The following is a 19,942-nucleotide window of genomic DNA, read 5'->3' as shown; positions in this document are numbered from 1 at the left end:
CAAAAAAATCCTCCTTTCACAGTGTCTTTCAGGCATCCCTGCCTTGGGCTTTGTCTGATGATGAAAATAAAATTAGCCACAGCAGTTGCCAGCCAGAGGCTCTGTAGGGCTTTTGTTCTTAAAGCCTCAGAAGCTATTTAGAGAGCCCGGGGGAAAGTCTTTCCCTCTCAGCAGCTCTGGAATGTCTCATTAGACGTTTTGCATTGCAGGCCTTGCCAAGCCCCAACAAGCCACGAGCCACGGTCTGTAAGGTCTGGCAATTGGGTGTGTCACTCGGGACTTTCCTGGGAGTATACAGGGAAGCTGTGGAGGGGAAATTGTGACCAATGCCTGTGTCACTGTGAGAAGCAAGTCAGAGGAAGCAGGGCTGAATTGGTCGCTTTGTTCTGGGATATCTGATGCCTGACATCTAAAGCACATAGGGGACAATGCATATTTTGTTTTGTCTTGCTTCCATCCTCTTCCAAAATATTGTCAGAAGTCAGCCCACCATGAGGAATAGAAGTACAAAACCAAACATTGCTCAGAAATTTAAATATATTACTCCACAAATCTCATTCTATAAATCTCACTTTATAAAATTCTCCAGAGACAGAGGGGGAAAAAAAACTTTAAAAAGTTTTCTCCTTCAGGAAAGTCATGGTGGAAAAGTTGTGAGGTTTGTGAAATTCCTCTTCAGTGCCCTTTCCTACCCACTTCCAAAGCCTTTTCTGCTTTGAAAAGTCCCATAGGCAGAGGCACCCAGGGACCCTCTTGCTGTTCGTATGGCCTGAGAGTTCTCACTGTAGTGGCCTCCTGTTCCTGACCTTCTCCAGCACTGCCCGGCCTTCACCAAACTGGTCTGCAGCTGGATTCTCTGCACACTTACAAAAAGCTCCAAATGAACCCAGGGGAGGCTACAAGAGGCTTACCCAATTGAGCCAACAAAGACAAAACACTTTATTCTACCAGAACATATAGAGATCCAGGGGGGCAGCTGACAGGGATGGGATAAGCAACTTTGCCCAGTGATACAAAACACACATACACACACAACCCTTGAGGTTCTCACACTTCACTAGCCTACCAATGCCCCCATCACCCTCAGAGCACAGCCTCTTCCCACCTTTAGTATACCCACATCTGAAGGCTACATTTTCATTTTTTGTGAATTCTTTTCAGACTTCAATTGATATTCATTTCAATCTCTTCACTCCTATAAAAATGCTTGTGTGGAGTTGGCGGGGGAGATGTATCAGAATGAGCAGTTGGAACTGGAACATGTATGTGTTCATTTCACATATATGTATATGCCAGGTCCTAGGCCAGGCATGAGGGGTTTACACTGATGAGCAAAATGGACATCTTCCCTCCTCTCAAAAAGCTAGCCACGGGACTTCCCTGGCAGTCCAGTGGTTAAGACTCCACGCTTCCTCTGCAGAGGGTATGGGTTTGGTCCCTGGTTGGGGAACTAAGATCCTGCAGGCAGCGCAGGGCAAGGCCAAAAAAAAAAAAAAAAAAAAAAGCCACGTGGCATCAGGCTGTAATGGGCATCAAAACATATATACCTAATTTCAAAATTGAGAATAGTGTGTGATGTTACCCAGCAAGATATTGTAATGAGACTAACAGGGAAGAACCAGCTTAGATGGGTGGTCATGAGGTCCCTTCTGACAGGGTAACAATCACACTGAGACTGGAAGCCTGGAGAGGGCTGGTGTTAAGGAGCCAGAGGAAACGCCCCCAAATGTACAAAAACCTAGGATGGGAGAGAGGACCTGGGAAAGGGTCTGTGTCGCTGGTGCCGGGTGTACAAGAGAGAAGGGCTCCCGACAAAGTAGGAGAGGTGAGCAGTAGCCACGCCGCCTAGATCTTAACAATATAAATGATGCAACAGGCACTAACACGTATTTGTACTTACTCTATGCCAGCATTGTTCTAAGCACTTCACATTTATTCACTCATTTAATCCCCGCAGCAACCCTATGGGGTAGGTATGATTGTTCCCCTTCTACAGATGAAGAAACTGAGGCACGGAGATTTTAAATAATGTGCTCATGTTCAAGCAGCTAGAAGGGGTAGGAGGTAGGTGGAGTGTGTACCCTTAACCAACTTGCCATCCTGCCAGGATTTTTATTCCAAGTCATTCGCTGAAGATTTAAGGAGGGAGTTATGACCTGACCTACATTTAAAAAATAACTTACTTTTGGAAACGGATCATGGAGGGCAAGCATGGAAGTGGGGAGGCTGCTAAGAGGCTGTTGCAGTGATCCAGAGAGATGATGGTGGATGGGCAGCAGTAAACAGGCTGAGATGCATTCTGGAGACAGAATGCTCGTAAAAGAGATACAGAACGGGAGTTCCCATATGTGCCTGCCCTCCACTTCTCAGACGTGGTCCCAGGCCCACCCTCTGGGCAGTTTAATGCCAAAAATGACACTTGGCTCCAAATACTAAAATGGAATGTTACATTTCCTCACATTTACAGAAATGTCAATGTCACATCTAGCTGAAATGAATGTGTAAGATCACATTTCCAGACAAGTAAACCATTCCCTGGAAATTCTTTAAGCTTGTGCTTCGCAAACCAGGGTCAAAGTACCCTAAGGGTATGCAGCTTTGTGCCAGGGAGTACACACTTCACGGGATAAACCTCTTCCTAGAGTGTCAATATTCCTTTAAGATTGGGGGTAGGGGAAAGCAGAAGAGAAAACATTGCTTTTTCACGTCATATGAACATATTTGAATAGAATGCAAAATTTGCATGGGTTTTTAAGATATAACATTAGACTTTAAAGAAAACGTATGCTTTGCCACAAGTCACTTCAAACTGTACCTGGAGACCATCCTTCAGTGATACAAGTGTACTTTCCTTTGCTATTGATGGTATTTGGCCAAAAAAAAAAAAAAATTGAGAAGCAGTGGGTCAGACCAATGCTTTGTAACTTTTTCATATTATGCACACATAGAAAATGGTAAAATTGTAGGGCACATGGGTATAAGCAGAAAGGCTGCTCTGGGCAGGAGGGGGCGCCCTGTGCCTTAGCACACCTGTACCCCTTCTAAGCACACCAGTGGGCCAAGGCACACAAGGTGGGAAGCTCTGAGACAAGTGATGTTAAGAGATAACTCAGTTCATGGGACTTCACTGGTGGCGCAGTGGTTAAGAATCCGCCTGCCAGTGCAGGGGACATGGGTTTAAGCCCTGGTCCGGGAAGATCCCACATGCCACGGAGCAACTAAGTCCATGTGCCACAACTACTGAGCCCGCATTCCACAACTACTGAAGCCCACGTGCCTAGAGCCCGTGCTCCGCAACAAGATAAGCCACCGCAATGAGAAGCCTCCACTCGCTGCAACTAGAGAAAGCCAGCGCAGTAACAGAGATCCAACGCAGCCAAATATAAATAAATAAATCTTTAAAAATAAATAAATAAATAAAGAGATGACAGTTCTGGACAGTTATTAAGTAATTGTTCAGAATTATCACCTCACCCCAATACCTGGAAGATTTAACACACCAAACACCCAAATGGTCACCCCTCCCCACCCCAAGGCCTTCCCTGCCACCCTCCCTAGCTGCCACTTCTGTTAGGGAGAATTTCTCAAGAGAGAAATACTCTCTCCTGTGGAAGTATCATTCTTCTGTGGCTCTAAGGACTGGCATGGTCCCTAAGAAAGCTAGCCAGGGAACCTGGGGAACTCTAAAGTGAGAAGGCAGGTCTTTTGTTTTTAACTGAAGTATAAGATACATATAGTAAGGTGCATTAATCTTATGTGTACCGCAGAATAGAACACAAATGTTCAAGATACAGAACATTTCTTTGTATGTCAATTATATCTCAAAAAAACTGGAAAAACTGAGAAAAAAAATCAAAAAAGATACAGACATTTCCAAAATCCCAGAAGGCCTCCTCATGGCCCTTCCCAATCAATACCCTCCCACGCAGAGATAAGCATTATTCTGACTTCCAGCACCATAGATTAATTTTGCCTGTTTTTGAACTTCATGTAAGTTGAAATATACAGTATGTATTCTTTCTCGTCTCACTTCTTTTGTTCAACATAATATCTCTGAAATTCATCCGTGTTGTTGCATACCAGTGAGTCTTTCTTTTTTATTCTTGGTAGTATTGCAGTGTATGAGTCTACCATACTTTTATTCTTTTAAACCAAAAGAAGTTTAGAAGTACTAGGAACTCTCAATACCGAGAACAAGAAAAACACAAAGCCACAAAACCCATAGTTCTCCAATTATATAATCCTAAAGTAAATAAGAAGCAGATTACAATTAACTACATAATTATCACAGTATATAATTATTTTTAAAGTTCATACCCCCATTCTAAAAAAGGACTTGAGGCAAATATACATTTTTTAAAATAAATTTATTTATTTATTTATTTATTTTTGGCTGCGTTAGGTCATCATTGCTGCGCACAGGCTTTCTTTTACTTGCAGAAGAGCAGGGGCTACTCTTCCTTGCGATGCGTGGGCTTCTCATTGCAGTGGCTTCTCTTGTTGCGGAGCACGGGCTCTAGGCTTGCGGGCTTCAGTAGTTGCAGCATGCGGGCTCAGTAGTTGCGGCACGTGGGCCTTAGAGCGCACGGGCTTCAGTAGTTGTGGCAGGCGGGCTCAGTAGTTGTGGCTTTCGGGCTAAGTTGCTCCGCGACATGTTGGATCTTCCTGGACCAGGGAACAAACCTGTGTCCCCTGCACTGGCAGGCAGATTCTTAACCACTGCACCACCAAGGAAGCCTCAAATATACAATTTTAAAGATAGTCTTGTGATGCTCTAAACTTACAATCAAAAACAGATTTAGTTCCACTGGTCACTTTGGTATGACAGTAGACAAGTACATTAAAGGAAGTGGAACATATACTGTAATTAGAAAAACAATTCCAACAAGTCAATTAAACTTTACTGGGTTGTTGGGGACCACTCTGAATAATGTAAATTCTTCATGATATTCTGCCCTAACTGTAACTGATGTAAAAATACTAATAAGAGTGATTTTCTCTTAAAGCCTATAGCCCATTAATAAAAATGAAAACTAAAAATTACGTTTAAATTACTTTTGTCTTTTTTATCTTTAAGCTTAATAGATCTTTTGAAAACTTTGTAGGTTATTATTTAGATAACTGTCAACAAGGGAAACTTTGATGCGACCTTATGCTGTATGAAACCAGAATGCTTAACCAGCACATGACCATGGGAAATTGTCTCCTATTGCAAAATAGGAGACAAAAGAACTTCCATAAAATCAGTTTAGTTTTGGCCAGCTGGTTTTTGTCAACTATTCAAAAAAATGTCAGAGAGGCCCTCCCTTAAAACTTCCTTCCCAGCAGGAATTCTTTTGACAATGACTTCTGTTTAGGATCTTCCTGTTACCATTCTTTTTTTTTTTTTTTTTTTTAAGCATCATTGAAGCAAAGAATTGTTCTGTGTTTATATTTTTTTTAAATAATCTTACGTCACCTTGGTTTTAATATCACACCTGTAGTTCCAAGGATTAATATTTTTGATGTTGTTTCTCTTAATAGTATAATTAACATGCGTACAACATATAGATCAGAAACCAAAATTTGATTTCAAGTTGAAGGTCATTTCCAGATGCTTTTTAAGCTTAGGAAATCCACTTGCTTCTCACTGTATGATATTATTTTATCTTGTTTTTGTTATTGTAGTCTTCATGCTTACAGTTTGATTTTAATTCAGTTAAGTATAAAACTATCTTGACCTTTGAGGGACTTCCCTGGTGGTCCAGTGGTTAAGAATCTGCCTTCCAATGCAGGGGGACGCAGGTTTGATCCCTGGTCGGAGAACTAAAATCCCACACGCCACGGGGCAACTAAGCCCACCTGCCACAACTACTGAGCACTCAGGCCACAACTAGAGAGCCCGCATCTAAGACCCAATGCAGCTAAAAATAAAATAAGTAAATAAATATTTTTTTTAAAAAACTGTCTTGATCTTTGAAAAAAAAATTACCTTCAAAGGGAGATGTCATAGATTCACCTAAAACAAGTGGGGTTTTTTTTAAGATTTTTTTTTTTTTTGATATGGACAATTTTCAAAGTCTTTATTGAATTTGTTACAATATTGCTTCTGGTTTTTTTTCATTTTTTGGTCGCAAGGCATGAGGGATCCCAGCTCCTGGAGCAGGGATCGAACCCGCACCCCCTGGCTGCATTGGAAGGCGAAGTCCCAGCCTTTGGACCGCCAGGGAAGTCCCCTAAAACAAGTGTTTATTAAGTGATATGTTTTTCCTTCAGCTTCCTACAAGTGTTATTTAAGGTTTTAGATGATCCTAAGAGACTCTGAGTATTTACAACTCTTCTTAATTGTATGTTTTTCCTCACAGGGGACCATTTGCCAAAATCTTTGGAAGGATTCTTTATCTATGAAGAAGAAGGCTCTGGAGTTCCAGGATTCAGCAGGAAAGGAAATGATGCCATCGTAGTAGAACAATGGACAGTTATTGAGGTAAAATGAAGTTTTCTGACAATTTGGCTTTACTATTACGTTATTTTTACATGTTAAAGATTTTCATTGCCTAACACATACAGTATTCTTCAAACACATTTTTATTCAGTGTTCAGAATTTCATCACAAATGCATCACAAACTTTCAAATTTGTGTAAAGGTGATTTGCTTTACTCAATGTTCAGCTTTGTTAAAAGATAGCAAAAATAAAAAAAAAAAAAAAAAAAAAAAAAAAAAAAAAAAAAAAAAAAAAAAAAAAAAAGATAGCAAAAATAATTATCTATACATAAATAACAGTAGATTCCCAAAGATTTAGCATTCTAGTCCTAAACAAAGTCCCCTGGCACTGAGATTCTCTTTACACAATGCCATGACAACTAGCTGAAACTGAAAAAAAAAAATCAGTCAATTTTATATCCAAGCAACCAATGTGACTGACTTTTTTAACCATGTGAATTGACTTTCAAAGGCAAAAATATCCAAAGGTGTTCTTTCTCTCACCAGGCCAAGTACGTACACACAGCATTGTCCTTCCTAATCAGAGATGACATTGCTGCCATTGTTGTGCACTCTGAATTCAGATGTCACCAAATGGACTGCCATTGAGGTGTACAGACTGAATTCAGGTATATTGTGCTATGTGCACGAGGCCCTCACTGACAGCCTCTCTCAAGGACACTTTTGCCTTTCTGGCCTTGCAAAGGTTAGAGAGACATAGGTTATTTTCAAAGAAATTGGAAATCCGGGGTTCCCTGGTGGTGCAGTGGTTAAGAATCCGCCAGCCAATGCAGAGGATGCGGGTTCAAGCCCTTGTCCGGGAAGATCCCACATGCCGCGGAGCAACTAAGCCCGTGCACCACAACTACTGAGCCTGCGCTCTAGAGCTCGCGAGCCACAACTACCGAAGCCCGCGTGCCGAGAGCCCGTGCTCCACAACAAGAGTAGCCACCGCAAGGAGAAGCCCATGCAAAGAGTAGCTCCCGCTCGCCACAACCAGAGAAAGCCCGCGCACAGCAACAAAGACCCAACACAGCCAAAAATAAAATAAATTAATTTAAAAAAAGAAAAGAAAGAAAAAGATACTGGAAATCCCATCGAGGGGGAAAAAAGGATTTGGGGTAAGAGATAAAGCTCCAAGTAAGAATCAATTCCAAGTGAGTAAAAAGCAGTGAAGATTCTCTGCTCCTCTCACCTTTCACTCCCCAGTGCTCACTCTCTATTCCTGTCCCCACTCCCAGCCCCTAGACCAGTGTTTCTGAAAGTGTATGGACTCTACTTGGATCCAAATCACCCAGGGAGCTTTTTAAAATGGAGATTCCCAGAGTCCCCCATATATTAAAGTTTGATGCCCAAACAAGACTGAGGGAAGGTAGGCCCCAACCTTAGAGAACCCCATGGAAACCTCTCTCCACTCTGATCCCCAGTGTTTCTAACTTGGTTGAATGGTTGGAAGGCAGAGGGAGCAGAAAAGAAGCCCAGGAAGACTGCAGCCGGTGAAATTGCACTTAATGGAGCGTGAACTCCCCTTATCCTAACACTTTTCACCCTCATTGTCATCACTTGTGTAGCTGGTTGTCTTTGTCATTAGACTATGAACTCTGTGCTTATTCACACAGGGCTGTGAAATCAAAACGGATTATGGCCCTCTGCTGCACACTCTGGCTGAGTTTGGATGGCTCCTGACAAGCGTGTTGCCTACACCTATACTGAGACATGACAGGTAAGGCCAAAAGTATCCTGACACACTCTCATCTCATTGTAAAATAGAGTTCATCTGTTAGATAATTCAACCTAACAATGCTTACTTAATGCCTACAAAAAGCATTTCACTGAACTTCTAATCTGATTCCATGTGCCTTGGAGATCAGCAAATCTAACCCCCTCGAGTTATATACATCCCTCAGTATTCATGAGGGATTTGTTCCAGGACCCCCATGGATACCAAAATCCGGGATGCTCAAGTCCCTTATATAAAGTGGCATAGTATTTGCATATAACCTGCACACATCCTCCCGTATACTTTCAATCATCTCTAGATTACTTATAATACCTACACAATGTAAATGCTATGTACAAAGTTGCTGGAAAATTCAAGTTTTGCTTTTTGGAACTTTCTGGAACTGTTTTTTCAAATATTTTCCATCAACAGTTGGCTGAATCTGAACTGCAGATACAGAGGGCTGACTGTGTATGTACAAGCTATTAATTGCATCTCCTTCCCAAAGGCATATGAGCTCATGATGACAAAGCCAGAGCAGGGGCAAGGTAGACCAACTCCCAACTCTGTGCTGCTTCCAGCACTCAGGAGACTGCCTCTCTCCTCAAAGACTGTACTACTATACCTTCTTTTTTCCAACTTGAGATTCCAATTCTTCCCTAGAGTGAAGATTGAGCCGATATGAATCTGCAAACAGAAAATACAGCCCCTCTGTAGGACCCTTTGTCCTGCTCTTCTGCACTGCCTGTGTGAAACTGCCTTCAGGCCAGCACGCAGCTGGGGTTAGGGATGCAGTGAGGCCCAGAGCGTGGGATGGAGGGGCGTCAGTGCTTCTGCTTCCATTCCTCCCCTCCAGTGTGGGGGGTTAGCTTTCCCCTGAAGCATGGACTTGTCAGCTATTTCCACTAAAATAAATACCTACATTAGAACCAAAATGCCAACACTTCACAAGTACCGGCTTTTTCTTTTCTCCTTTTCCTGGGAAAGGAAAAGATTGAGTTGTTATTTTTTGTTTGTTTGTCTGGAAAGAGAGAGAGAGACCAATGAAGCCCTCTGTATAAAGTGCTTTGCTATGCCTTGGACTCAGAAATGTTCCCTCTGCCCTGTTTGGCATCCAGAAAATGACTGACTGACAAGGCTGCCCTGCCTGGCTGGTACTATCTGCAGAGGACAGTACAGTAGAGGACAGTATAGTAAAGGACAGTATAGTAGAGGACAGTATAGTAGAGGACAATAAAGGGCCTTCCCTTTAAGCAGAGTCGACCACGGTTTAATATTGATGGTCACGTATAGCTAAGGGAAGCAGCTCCCCTCTCCTCAGTCTCATCCACCCTTTAGTTTAGCAACTTTACCCCTGGCCAGTAACCCTACCTCCCCACAGACTTTAAAAACATTTGATTGACATGGCTCTATAATAAAGCCACACCTCCTTCAGGTGGAGAGAGGGATAAAAGTGGATACAGAGTAAAGACACTCAAGCTTTAAAGGGAGGGGTTAGAAGTAAGCAAAGCAATTCATCTGCTTTTCTTCTCAGAGATTTATTGGTAACTGTTCTCAAACTGAGTGACAACTCTCTAAATTATTACCCAACTTTTAAAAATCTGTGACATACCTGTCAGACCACAGTACAGCAGTAATTCTCAAGATCTGGTCTTCAGACCAAGCAATATGAATACTCTGGAGTGCCTAGGAACATACACATGCCAGAGGCTCACCCCAATGGGACAGTCAGAAGCTTTGAGGGTAGGGTCCACGAATCTCCATTTTCACAAGCTTCAGAAGCTCATCAACATTTGAGGATCTTTGCAGGAGAGAGAGAAAGAAATTCCACTTGGCTGCCACCCCTCATCTTCCATCTGCCAAGCCATTGGTCTATCCCACTCCCCACCCTCCCTCAGAATAACTTGTGTATTTGGCCTCCTCACCTCTTTTCGGTGGTTCTCCTAGGTGTACATTTAGGGTTTCATTGGCCCATTATAGTTAACCCTTCCTAAAAGTGCTCTGAGTTCTGAACCTTTCGTGTTCCTTTTTCCCCAGTGAAAAATATATTTTTCATTCCTCCCTCCTATTCACTCAGGGCTTCTGTTCCCATGAGTCTAAATATTTCCTAAAGTGCTGTGAATGACTCACTAGGCACTAGATTAGACGGCAAGACGAACAGGCTGGATGCTGAGCCACAGAACACGGCTGGCACTCCTGGAGCATCTCCTGCTTGGTTTGGGAATGAGAACAAGACTGAGACCAAAGGTGGGAAGGAAGAGGTCTCAAGCATTCTGTGATGGGGAAGGGTGGAGGAGCCTGGAGCCATGCTTGGCTCGGCCACCTTGTCCTGCGTGTCAAACTGCGTCAGGTCACAGGCTGGACCAAGTGATTAGGAGGCTCGCTGGCGTGAGGAGTGGCTGTATGTTATCCTCGGAGCAGAGGTAGCACCACTGCCTCGCCACCATCCCCAGCTTCTTCAGTACCCCTGCTATCCACCAAGACACTGTGGAGGCAGAGTGGACCTTTCAGGCCCTCCTTGTGAAGGCTCATCTTATGTGCAATTAAATTAGCAAAGGGGCAGGAATTCCCTGGCAGTCCAGTGGTTAGGACTCAGCGCTTTCCCTGCGGTGGCCCAGGTTCAATCCCTGGTCAGGGAACTAAGGTCCCACAAGCCGTGCAGGGCACAGCCAAAAAAGGAAAAAAAAAATTAGCAAAGGGGCTACCAGGACCCTCCAAGGCCCTGCAGCCAGCAGCCTCATCACCCAGCCCCACCCACCAGTGTCTGGCACAAACCTCCACACAAGGCAGGGCCTTTTTATTCTTGTCCAAATATGCTGTCCCTATGACAGTCACACGCTGGTCTTAGCTGCTTCAGTACACACAGGATAGTAGTCACCTTCAGCCAGGTCATCTTCTTTTTTTTTTTTTTTTTTTACACGGAAAGTAAACATTTCTCATCATTTAATACCACTACATATAATAACTATAAAATAACCAATGATAAAAGGCTAATACATATTTTTCCAGACTCTTTTCTAATCTAGAAGGTTGTGAATTCTTAAGAGACAGCATCCAAAAGAACTGACCCTGATACTGTGAACTATGGAACATTTTTCTGGTAAACTGCAAGAGTTCTCTGGGTTTCTTCCTGCCAGGGGACCCCTCAGGGATGCAGGGCTGTAGGGCAGGTACCACCATACTTTCCACCACCAACTTTTTCGTGCAGGTGATATCAGGTAAAAAGGAACACCAAGGGCAACTTCTGGTAAACCCTTCTTTGCACCATAGTCCTGTCCTGCAGAATTTGGGGTTTGAGATGTGGTTTTCTTCTCTTTTTCCTCTTCATCCATTTTGTCCCCTTGCTGCAGCTCCATGTCTTTCTTTGTCTTATTTTTCCCTTTAATACACTCTTCAGATGGACTGATTGCTTCCTCAAAGATGGTTTATAATTTCTGTGAGATCATGGACCACAACCAGCATTCTTTCATGAGCCAGGTCATCTTTAAATGTAAATAAGAATATTACGTGCAGTTCATCTTGGTCCAGGTGGGGGATATTGCCTGAAAGTTTTTAGTTTCTGAAACTAGAAGAATGGTCCAGGCTTTGAGCTAAGCAGATCTCATTTTAATTATACCTTCACCATTTACCAGCCATATGATTTTGGGAACCTCTTTAAGTCTCAGTTTCCTCATCTGGAAAATGATACAATAATATCAACTTCACTGGATTATCTTGATGATTAAGCAAGATAATGCAGGGCCTGTGCATACTAGGCTAATAAATTAGAGCTATTATACAGGATTTAATCCTTTCGCAGAACCAAAATCCCTAAGAAGTTGAAGCCAATTGTAAAAGCATGATGGCTTGGCCTGTCGTAAATCAGGATATTTCAGAAAATGTCAGTACTGTAGTTCACTGTATACAAAATCAGCCCTGAGTATTACAAGCCAATAAAAGGGACAGAAATAAATAATGACGCTATAAAGATACATTGCTTACACGTTATGCTCATACCCAGAAAAACTAATGCTATCATCTTTCTTTTTGGGCCCACATGTCTTAAAACATAACTTAGAACTACTGCCAGTGAAAACTTTCTTCCTTAAATATTTTTGACTCATATACAACAAAAATGTCTTAAGTAATTTCAATTTTTTCTACTCTTCTATCACCTAAGCCATAACTTGAATGGTCTCTACGTAATGTATTTTCCTCTCTTTTCATTCCTTACGCAAATATATCCTGTTAGATATAGAAGACAAACTTGTGGTTACCAAAGGGGAGAGGGAAAGAGGGAGGAACAAATTAGGCGTATGGGATTAACAGATACAAACTGCTACATTTAAAATAGATAAGCAACAGGGATATACTGTAGAGCACAGGGAATTATGCCTGTTACCCGAAAACTGGGTTCGCCTCCTGGTAGGTGTCAAGCCAAAATATACAACCAAGCCAAGATCAGGAGAAGGAAGGATTTATTGCTTGCAGCAAGTAAGGAGAACATGGAGGATCTTTCCCAAAGCAGTGTTCCCCCGAACAGCAAAACTAGGGGAGTTTCACGCTAAGGGTACATGTGTGTTCATGAAGGGGCTGGAGCAGAGGAGAATTCTGCATAGAATTAGGGGGAAGGTTAACCAGAGTCTAAGCTTTAGTTGGTTGAAGTCACAAGAGTCAGAAAAGGTCAACATCATCATTCCTTAGGTTCTGACCAGGCTGGGGTCATAGCCTGTAGTTACCATACTCCACCTGGGTGGGGCCTTAGTTCCTGCAGAACTCAAAGTTCTGTATCAGATTGTTATGGACATCCCTTGAGGAGGACCTAGGACTGTTTTGTTGCTGAATTCTTGTTTCATGAATGCTTTTCATTTGTTCCTGCATTCCTTTTTTCTCTTAAGATCATTATTTGCTGAGACCTGTTCAAGGGCAAGCATTGCGTCCAGGCTTAGATCACAAAATGGCCTCTCTTATGTCAAGAAAGTTGTGCCTGGTTCTCTTTTTCTGGGGACCCCCCCAACCACCCTATCTGCTCATATACTCATTATTTTATAATAACCTATAATGGAATATAATCCGCAAAAACACTAAATCACTGTTCTGTACACCTGAAACTAACACAGTATTATAAAGCAACTAGACTTCAATAAAAACAAACAAATATATCCTGTTATCAGATTGCATAAAGTTGTTTCCCCAGAGTGTCCTTAGGTTAAGGTTGTTGGCTCCATTACCTTAGGCAAGATCATACCACTGAGGTTTAAAGCTGTTTTACCATGGAAACATCAAGATATGTTAATCTGATACCACTACCTTATTCAAGAGTTATTGTTATCAGCCCTGAAAACTTGCCAGAATCCCTTTTTAATCCTTATCACTATATAATTAATTATACAAATAGGCCCAATCCTTTTCAAAAAAATCAAGGTGAAAATTTACATTAAATTCTTCAGGGCAAATCTGGTAGAGGATCAAATTAGCTGAACAAGCAGCTAATATTGCTGACCTTAAAATAATCTCCAGAAGAAAATGGAAGGAGGAGCCAGAGTTCCCTCTGTTTGGCCACCTCAGATCAGCTCCCCTCTCCCCAGTAATAATCTGGGGTGGGCAGGGAAGGGGGAATGTGCATTTTAACAAGAATCCAAGGTGATTCTGATGCACATGCAGAAATATGGAATTATAACCTAACATTGAAAGAGAAAGCATTTTAGAACACAAGATAGAAGAAAAGTGTACACCCTCATTTATATCTCAGAAGACAGAATTTAAAGGCGGGGGCTTTTGGTACAATAAATCAAGTTATACTGTACAGAGAATATTAAAAAGTCTAGTCATAAAGGACAAGATGTGAATAACAAAAAGAGAAAATTGTCTGCTCACTGTGGTGTCAGGGGCCCCGCCCCCTGTTCCATTTTCTGTAACCCCTGAAGGAAAAGGCTCCACAGCCCTGTGGTCACCACAGCTCAGAAGCACTAGAAGTCTTTGCAGTTATTTGAGACACTTAAGTGCACAAATAAGTTCCTCTAAGTCCCAAGTGGTAGCCAAGGCAGGAATTGCTTATTTATATACAGTAGAGGGAGAGGCGAGGGTTTCACATTTGGTCCATTTTCATGCCAGTCTCTTCCCTTTCTAATTTAACTTCTGTGGAAACAGTATTGTGTAATTCCATTGTGAGTTAAGCTTGTAGCAATCTTGCAGTGAGCAGCATTTTGATAAGGCCCACGTTTTTTAAGAAATAGTCAATTTGTCTATTACATATACTTCTAGTTACCACACTTCTTCATCTGAACTTAAATTTCTAACATTTTGTCAGGAGGAGGGGTTGGGAGGAGCTAAATTGTGGAAGTGCCTTTTTTTGTCTTTAACACATGTACTGATATCTGAGAAACAAATGAAGGTCATAAGGCAAAGGAACTTCGTGACTAAGGACTAGCTTACAAAGGTGCAAGCTAAAATTTAATTTTATAATTCTACTTTTAAAAAGTAAAGTTTATTTCATATTTTTTAAATAAATTTATTTATTTATTTTTAATTTTTGGCTGCATTGGGTCTTCGTTGTTGCGCACGGGCTTTCTCTAGTTGCAGCGAGCAGGGGCTACTCTTCGTTGTGGTGCGCGGGCTTCTCATTGCTGTGGCTTCTCTTGTTGCGGAGCACGGGCTCTAGGCGCGCGGGCTTCGGCAGTTGTGGCTCACGGGCTCTAGAGCGCAGGCTCAGTAGTTGGTGGCACACTGGCTTAGTTGCTCCGCGGCATGTGGGATCTTCCCAGACCAGGGCTCGAACCCGTGTCCCCTGCAGTGCCAGGCAGACTCCTAACCACTGCGCCACCAGGGAAGCCCTATTTCATATTTTAAAAGCAGGAATTTACTCATTTATTTCTGAGTTGTGTTACCGAGCAAAGGGCTCATGTGCCCATGGTGGAGAAAGCCAAACTAACAGCGGATGTTTGCAGCAAAGTAAGGGTTTATTTGCAGGGTGCCAAGCAAGGAGAACATGCTCCAAAGACCCGAACTCCCCGATGGCTTTCAGGCAAGGGTTTTAAAGACAGTGTTAGGAGAGAGGTTGTAGGGTGCATGATCAGCTCGTGGACCTTCTGATTGGTTGGCGGTGAGGTAACAGGGCGATGTCTTGGGAATCTCAACCTTCTGGTTCCAACCAGTCTGGGGTCTCCCAGCTTGTGGTCAGCATGTGGCCACCATCCTCCACCTGGGTGGGGGGGTCTTAATTTCTACAGAACAACTTAAAGATATGCATCAGGTATCCCTTCTGGAGGAACTAGGAGTCCTGTGCCTCTTGTCCTAATCTTTAACTGCTTGTGTCTGATCTTTAGAACTCAGGAAAGACCTAGAAAACTAAAGCCTTTTGTTCTACAAACAAGAAACAGGGGGCTTCCCTGGTGGCGCAGTGGTTGAGAATCTGCCTGCTAATGCAGGGAACACGGGTTCGAGCCCTGGTCTGGGAAGATCCCACATGCCGCGGAGCAACTAGGCCTGTGAGCCACAACTACTGAGCCTGCGCGTCTGGAGCCTGTGCTCCACAACAAGAGAGGCTGAGATAGTGAAGAGGCCCGTGCACCGCGATGAAGAGTGACCCCCGCTTGCCGCAACTAGAGAAAGCCCTCCCACAAAAACAAAGACGCAACACAGCCAAAAATAAATATAAAAATAAATAAATAAATAAAAGATTACTATTAAAAAAAAAGAAAGAAAGAAACAGGGGACACAGAGGGGCTTTTGTACCTGAGAAGGCCCCACAGGGTCCTGCTTGGTTTCAACCCCCCCGTTTCTTTTTTTTTCTTATAGATTTTATTTATTTATTTATTTGTTTGTTTGTTTTTTGGCTGCAGTGGGTCATCATTGCTGTGCGCGGGCTTTCTCTAGTTGCGGCGAGCGGGGGCTACTCTTCGTTGTGGTGCGCGGGCTTCTCATTGCGGTGGCTTCTCTTGTTGTGGAGCATGGGCTCTAGGTGCGTGGGCTTCAGTAGTTGTGGCTCGCAGGCTCTAGAGCGCAGGCTCAGTGGTTGTGGCGCACGGGCTTAGTTGCTCCACGGCATGTGGGAATCTTCCCGGACCAGGGCTCGAAGCTGTGTCCCCTGCATTGGCAGGCGGATTCTTAACCACTGCACCACCAGGGAAGCCCCCCCACTCCCCGCCACGCCTTTCCTTGATATGCCTCAGTCCTGAGGGGAACAGGGTTGGGACAAGAAAACGAATAATGTTTTGGATAGAGAAATTAATCATAAACTCAGTAAGGGAACTCAGTTTTAAACTATGGCAATTAATTAATGTATAAGATGATGCAAAACTAATCAGAAAATACAAATTAACCTAACAATTTTGTTTTCTCTAGTCTAATGGATTTTGAAGCCATAAATGGAATCTGTTTATAAGATTTTTACTTCACAAGTGATTAAGCAGTTGCAAATAAGCCACTCATTTGAAACCAACTCAGTTTGTATTCAAACCGATTCACATTCTTGCATTTTATTTTATTTTATTTATTTTTTTTTTTTTATAGCTACTTTATTTATTTATTTATTTATTTTTGGCTGTGTTGGGTCTTCGGTTCGTGCGAGGGCTTTCTCCAGTTACGGCAAGTGGGGGCCACTCTTCATCGCGGTGCAGGGACCGCTCTTCATCGCAGTGCGCGGGCCTTTCACTATCGCGGCCTCTCTTGTTGCGGAGCACAGGCTCCAGACGCGCAGGCTCAGTAGTTGTGGCTCACGGGCCCAGCTGCTCCGTGGCATGTGGGATCTTCCCAGACCAGGGCTCGAACCCGTGTCCCCTGCATTAGCAGGCAGACTCTCAACCACTGCGCCACCAGGGAAATCCCTTGCATTTTATTTTAAACAGAAGGTTCTTTCAGGTCAACTCAAATATTTATTGAGTGCCTGGTATGTATAAGGCAGTATTTTACCCACTCAAGGGGCAGACCCTGGCTGGAACTCTAGGAACTCATAATCTACTTGGAGAGACAATACAGTCACAAATAACAAATATGGAACAGCGGTCTAGAGCATATATTCTCAATAGAGGTGACATTGCCACAAGGGGGTGAAAACTGGTTATGGGGGAGGTGAAAACATCTTAGATATTACAAAGTTTTGTGGCCCTCCAAAAGGTCACAGTACATAGACAGATACATGGCATATCTTTGTTATTAAAATTTAATGGGGCAAGGGGAAGGAATTCGGGAGAAAATGTATAAAAAGTCTCCTTGGGGAAGCAATAGTGAAAAAAGAGTTGAGTGTAAGGCAGGTGAATATGGTAGAGGACATCAGTGAAAGAGGAGAAGGAGGTCTGTGGAGGCTGAGAAGTCTGAGGGGCAGGCATTGTTAAGAAAGAATAGAGCTTCCAAAAGTAGTTTTAGAGAGAAAAATCCTGGTGGCAGATAGGACTAACCAGGAACAATAAACAGGTGTCATCTCACACAGCAGCACTGGTCTGTGGGTAGCGGCTGCCTAAACACCATAAAAACAAGGATTCTAAAACCAGGATCAGCAGAAAAGAATGTGATCAGATGTCTGCTATGAGCACAGAAGGTGTAAAGTGGAAGTATGAATACCACGAAGTATTTCCTCTTTCTGGCAACCATAGCACATAGCAGAGTCACCAAAGTGCAGCATATATTCAAGGAAAAGTAGGTACAGGTGAATGAATTCCTAAAGACCTCTCCTAATTTAAAACTCATAGGTCTAACAAAAAAGAAACAGACTCACACAGATACAGAGAACTAGTGGATACCAGTAGGGAGAGGGGAAGGGGAGGGGGAGGGGGAAGGGGAGAGGGGAAGGGGAGGGGGAGGGGCAAGCTAGAGGTAGGGGATTAAGAGGTACAACTACGACGTATAAAATAAATAAGTTGCAAGGATATATTGTACAGCACAAGGAATATAGCCAAGTTATTTTATAATAACTATAAATGGAGTATAGCCTTTAAAAATTGTGAATCACTCTGTTGTACACCTGAAACTTATATAATATTGTACATCAACTATACCTCAATTAAAAAAAAAATAGAATTCAAGACAGATTTTACCAAAACAATAAATGTAAAAGGGGAGGGAGCATTTTTATCATGCATAAATCCTCAACAACTCTCCTACATATCAGCATTACATATACTCTTAAAACAATTTTGTTAATAAAACACACATATAGAAAGTACATAAAACACAAATGTGCATAATTATAATTATACAAACACTTGTGTAATTACCACTGGACAAGACAGAGAATATTGCTGGCACCCTAGAAGTACCCCATGTGTTTCCCTATCACACCCACTCCCTTCACGCAGAGGCAATATTACCCCAACTTTTAAGATAATCACTTCCTTATTTTGCCTAATAGTCTTACCACTCACCTTTGAATCCCTAAATAGTACTATTTAGTTTTGCCTGTTTTGAATTTTAAAAAATGGAATTATATATATTCTTTCACACGTTGCTTCTTTCACTTAACATTGTAAGATTACAAACAACTATGTATAAAATAAGTAAGCAACAAGGATATATTGTGCAGCACAGGGAAATATAGCCATTATTTTGCAGTAACTTTAAATGGAGTACAACCTATAAAACTATTGAATTGCTATGTTGTACACCTGAAACTAATATAATATTGTCATATAATCAACTATACTTCAATAAATAAATTAATAAAATTTTAAAAATTAAATTAAAAAAAAAGCATTGTAAGATTTATCCATGTTGTGTGTAGGTATTTGTTTATCTATTCTGCTGCTGATGGTTTGGTTGCCTCCAGGCGCTGGCTATGACAAGCATGCTGTCCTGAACTTGAGGACACGTGCCTGAGTTTCTCAAGGGTGTAGACCAGGAAGTGGAATTGCTGACTCACAGGGCACTTCTTTAGCTTTATTAGATATAAATGCCAGACTCTTTCCAACTAGAATATTGCAGCTTACTCTCCCACCAGCAGGATGTGAAAGTTCCCATTGCTCCAACAAAAAAATTGGTCATACTTTTAAATTTTGTCATTCTGGTAACTGTATATATAGTATGATCTCAGGATGGTTTTAGTTTGTATTTACCTAATTGCTACTAAAATTGAGCGCGTTTTCATATGTTTATACCACTGAGATTTTTCTTTTGTCAAGTACCTGTTTAAATCTTTTGCCCACATTTAAAATTGTACTTATAGGAGTTTTTAAATATATGTTGGATGAGACTTTTTATTTGTTACGTGTGTTGCAATGAACTCTCTGATTCTGTGGCTCGTCTTTTTACTCTCTTAATGATGTCTTTCGATTAGCAGAAGTTTTTAATTTTAAAATATGCAAATATATCAATTTTTACCCTTTTTTGTGTATTGTTTAAGAAATCTCTCCCTTCACTGAAGCAATGGGGGGAGGCAAGGAGTGAATTGTTTTTAAATTTGGGCATAACGTGGGACATTTTAATTTTTTTAATTAACATAAAATTCTGTAAGCTATAGTTATTATAGGCTGATGTGCCTGAGTAATACGTTTTGTGAGGAGGAGAAGGAAGAGCTAAATCTTAAAAGATTCATACTGAATGTCAATGAAATTCGTAGAGGTAAAAAGACCTAGGAAGCCTTTTGTCTTTCCTGCAAGCTTTGCTCACTTGCTATGATTTTTTTTTTAAAGCATGTCCTCTGGCATCAGTACATTATCACAGAAACCAAATGCCCGTTAATTCATAAAGTCTTTGATTCTTCAAATATCTACTGAGCACTATTTTTTTTAACATCTTTATTGGAGTATAATTGCTTTACAATGGTGTGTTAGTTTCTGCTTTATAACAAA

General features: G+C 41.9%; 1 protein-coding gene across 1 annotated transcript in view; it reads left to right on the top strand.

The window, feature by feature from the left end:
* RFTN2 (raftlin family member 2) overlaps positions 1-19,942 on the top strand; it is a 66,250-nt gene that overhangs the window by 26,123 nt on the left and 20,185 nt on the right. The window contains exons 6-7 of the mRNA XM_036856933.1: positions 6,345-6,466; positions 8,083-8,186. Of these exons, the coding sequence (XP_036712828.1) occupies positions 6,345-6,466; positions 8,083-8,186 (226 nt within the window). The remainder of the gene's footprint in view (positions 1-6,344; positions 6,467-8,082; positions 8,187-19,942) is intronic.

The sequence above is a fragment of the Balaenoptera musculus genome, chromosome 7 (genome assembly GCF_009873245.2).
Source record: "Balaenoptera musculus isolate JJ_BM4_2016_0621 chromosome 7, mBalMus1.pri.v3, whole genome shotgun sequence".
In the NCBI taxonomy this organism is placed as follows: domain Eukaryota; kingdom Metazoa; phylum Chordata; class Mammalia; order Artiodactyla; family Balaenopteridae; genus Balaenoptera; species Balaenoptera musculus.
This window is presented reverse-complemented; position numbering and strand designations above follow the sequence as displayed.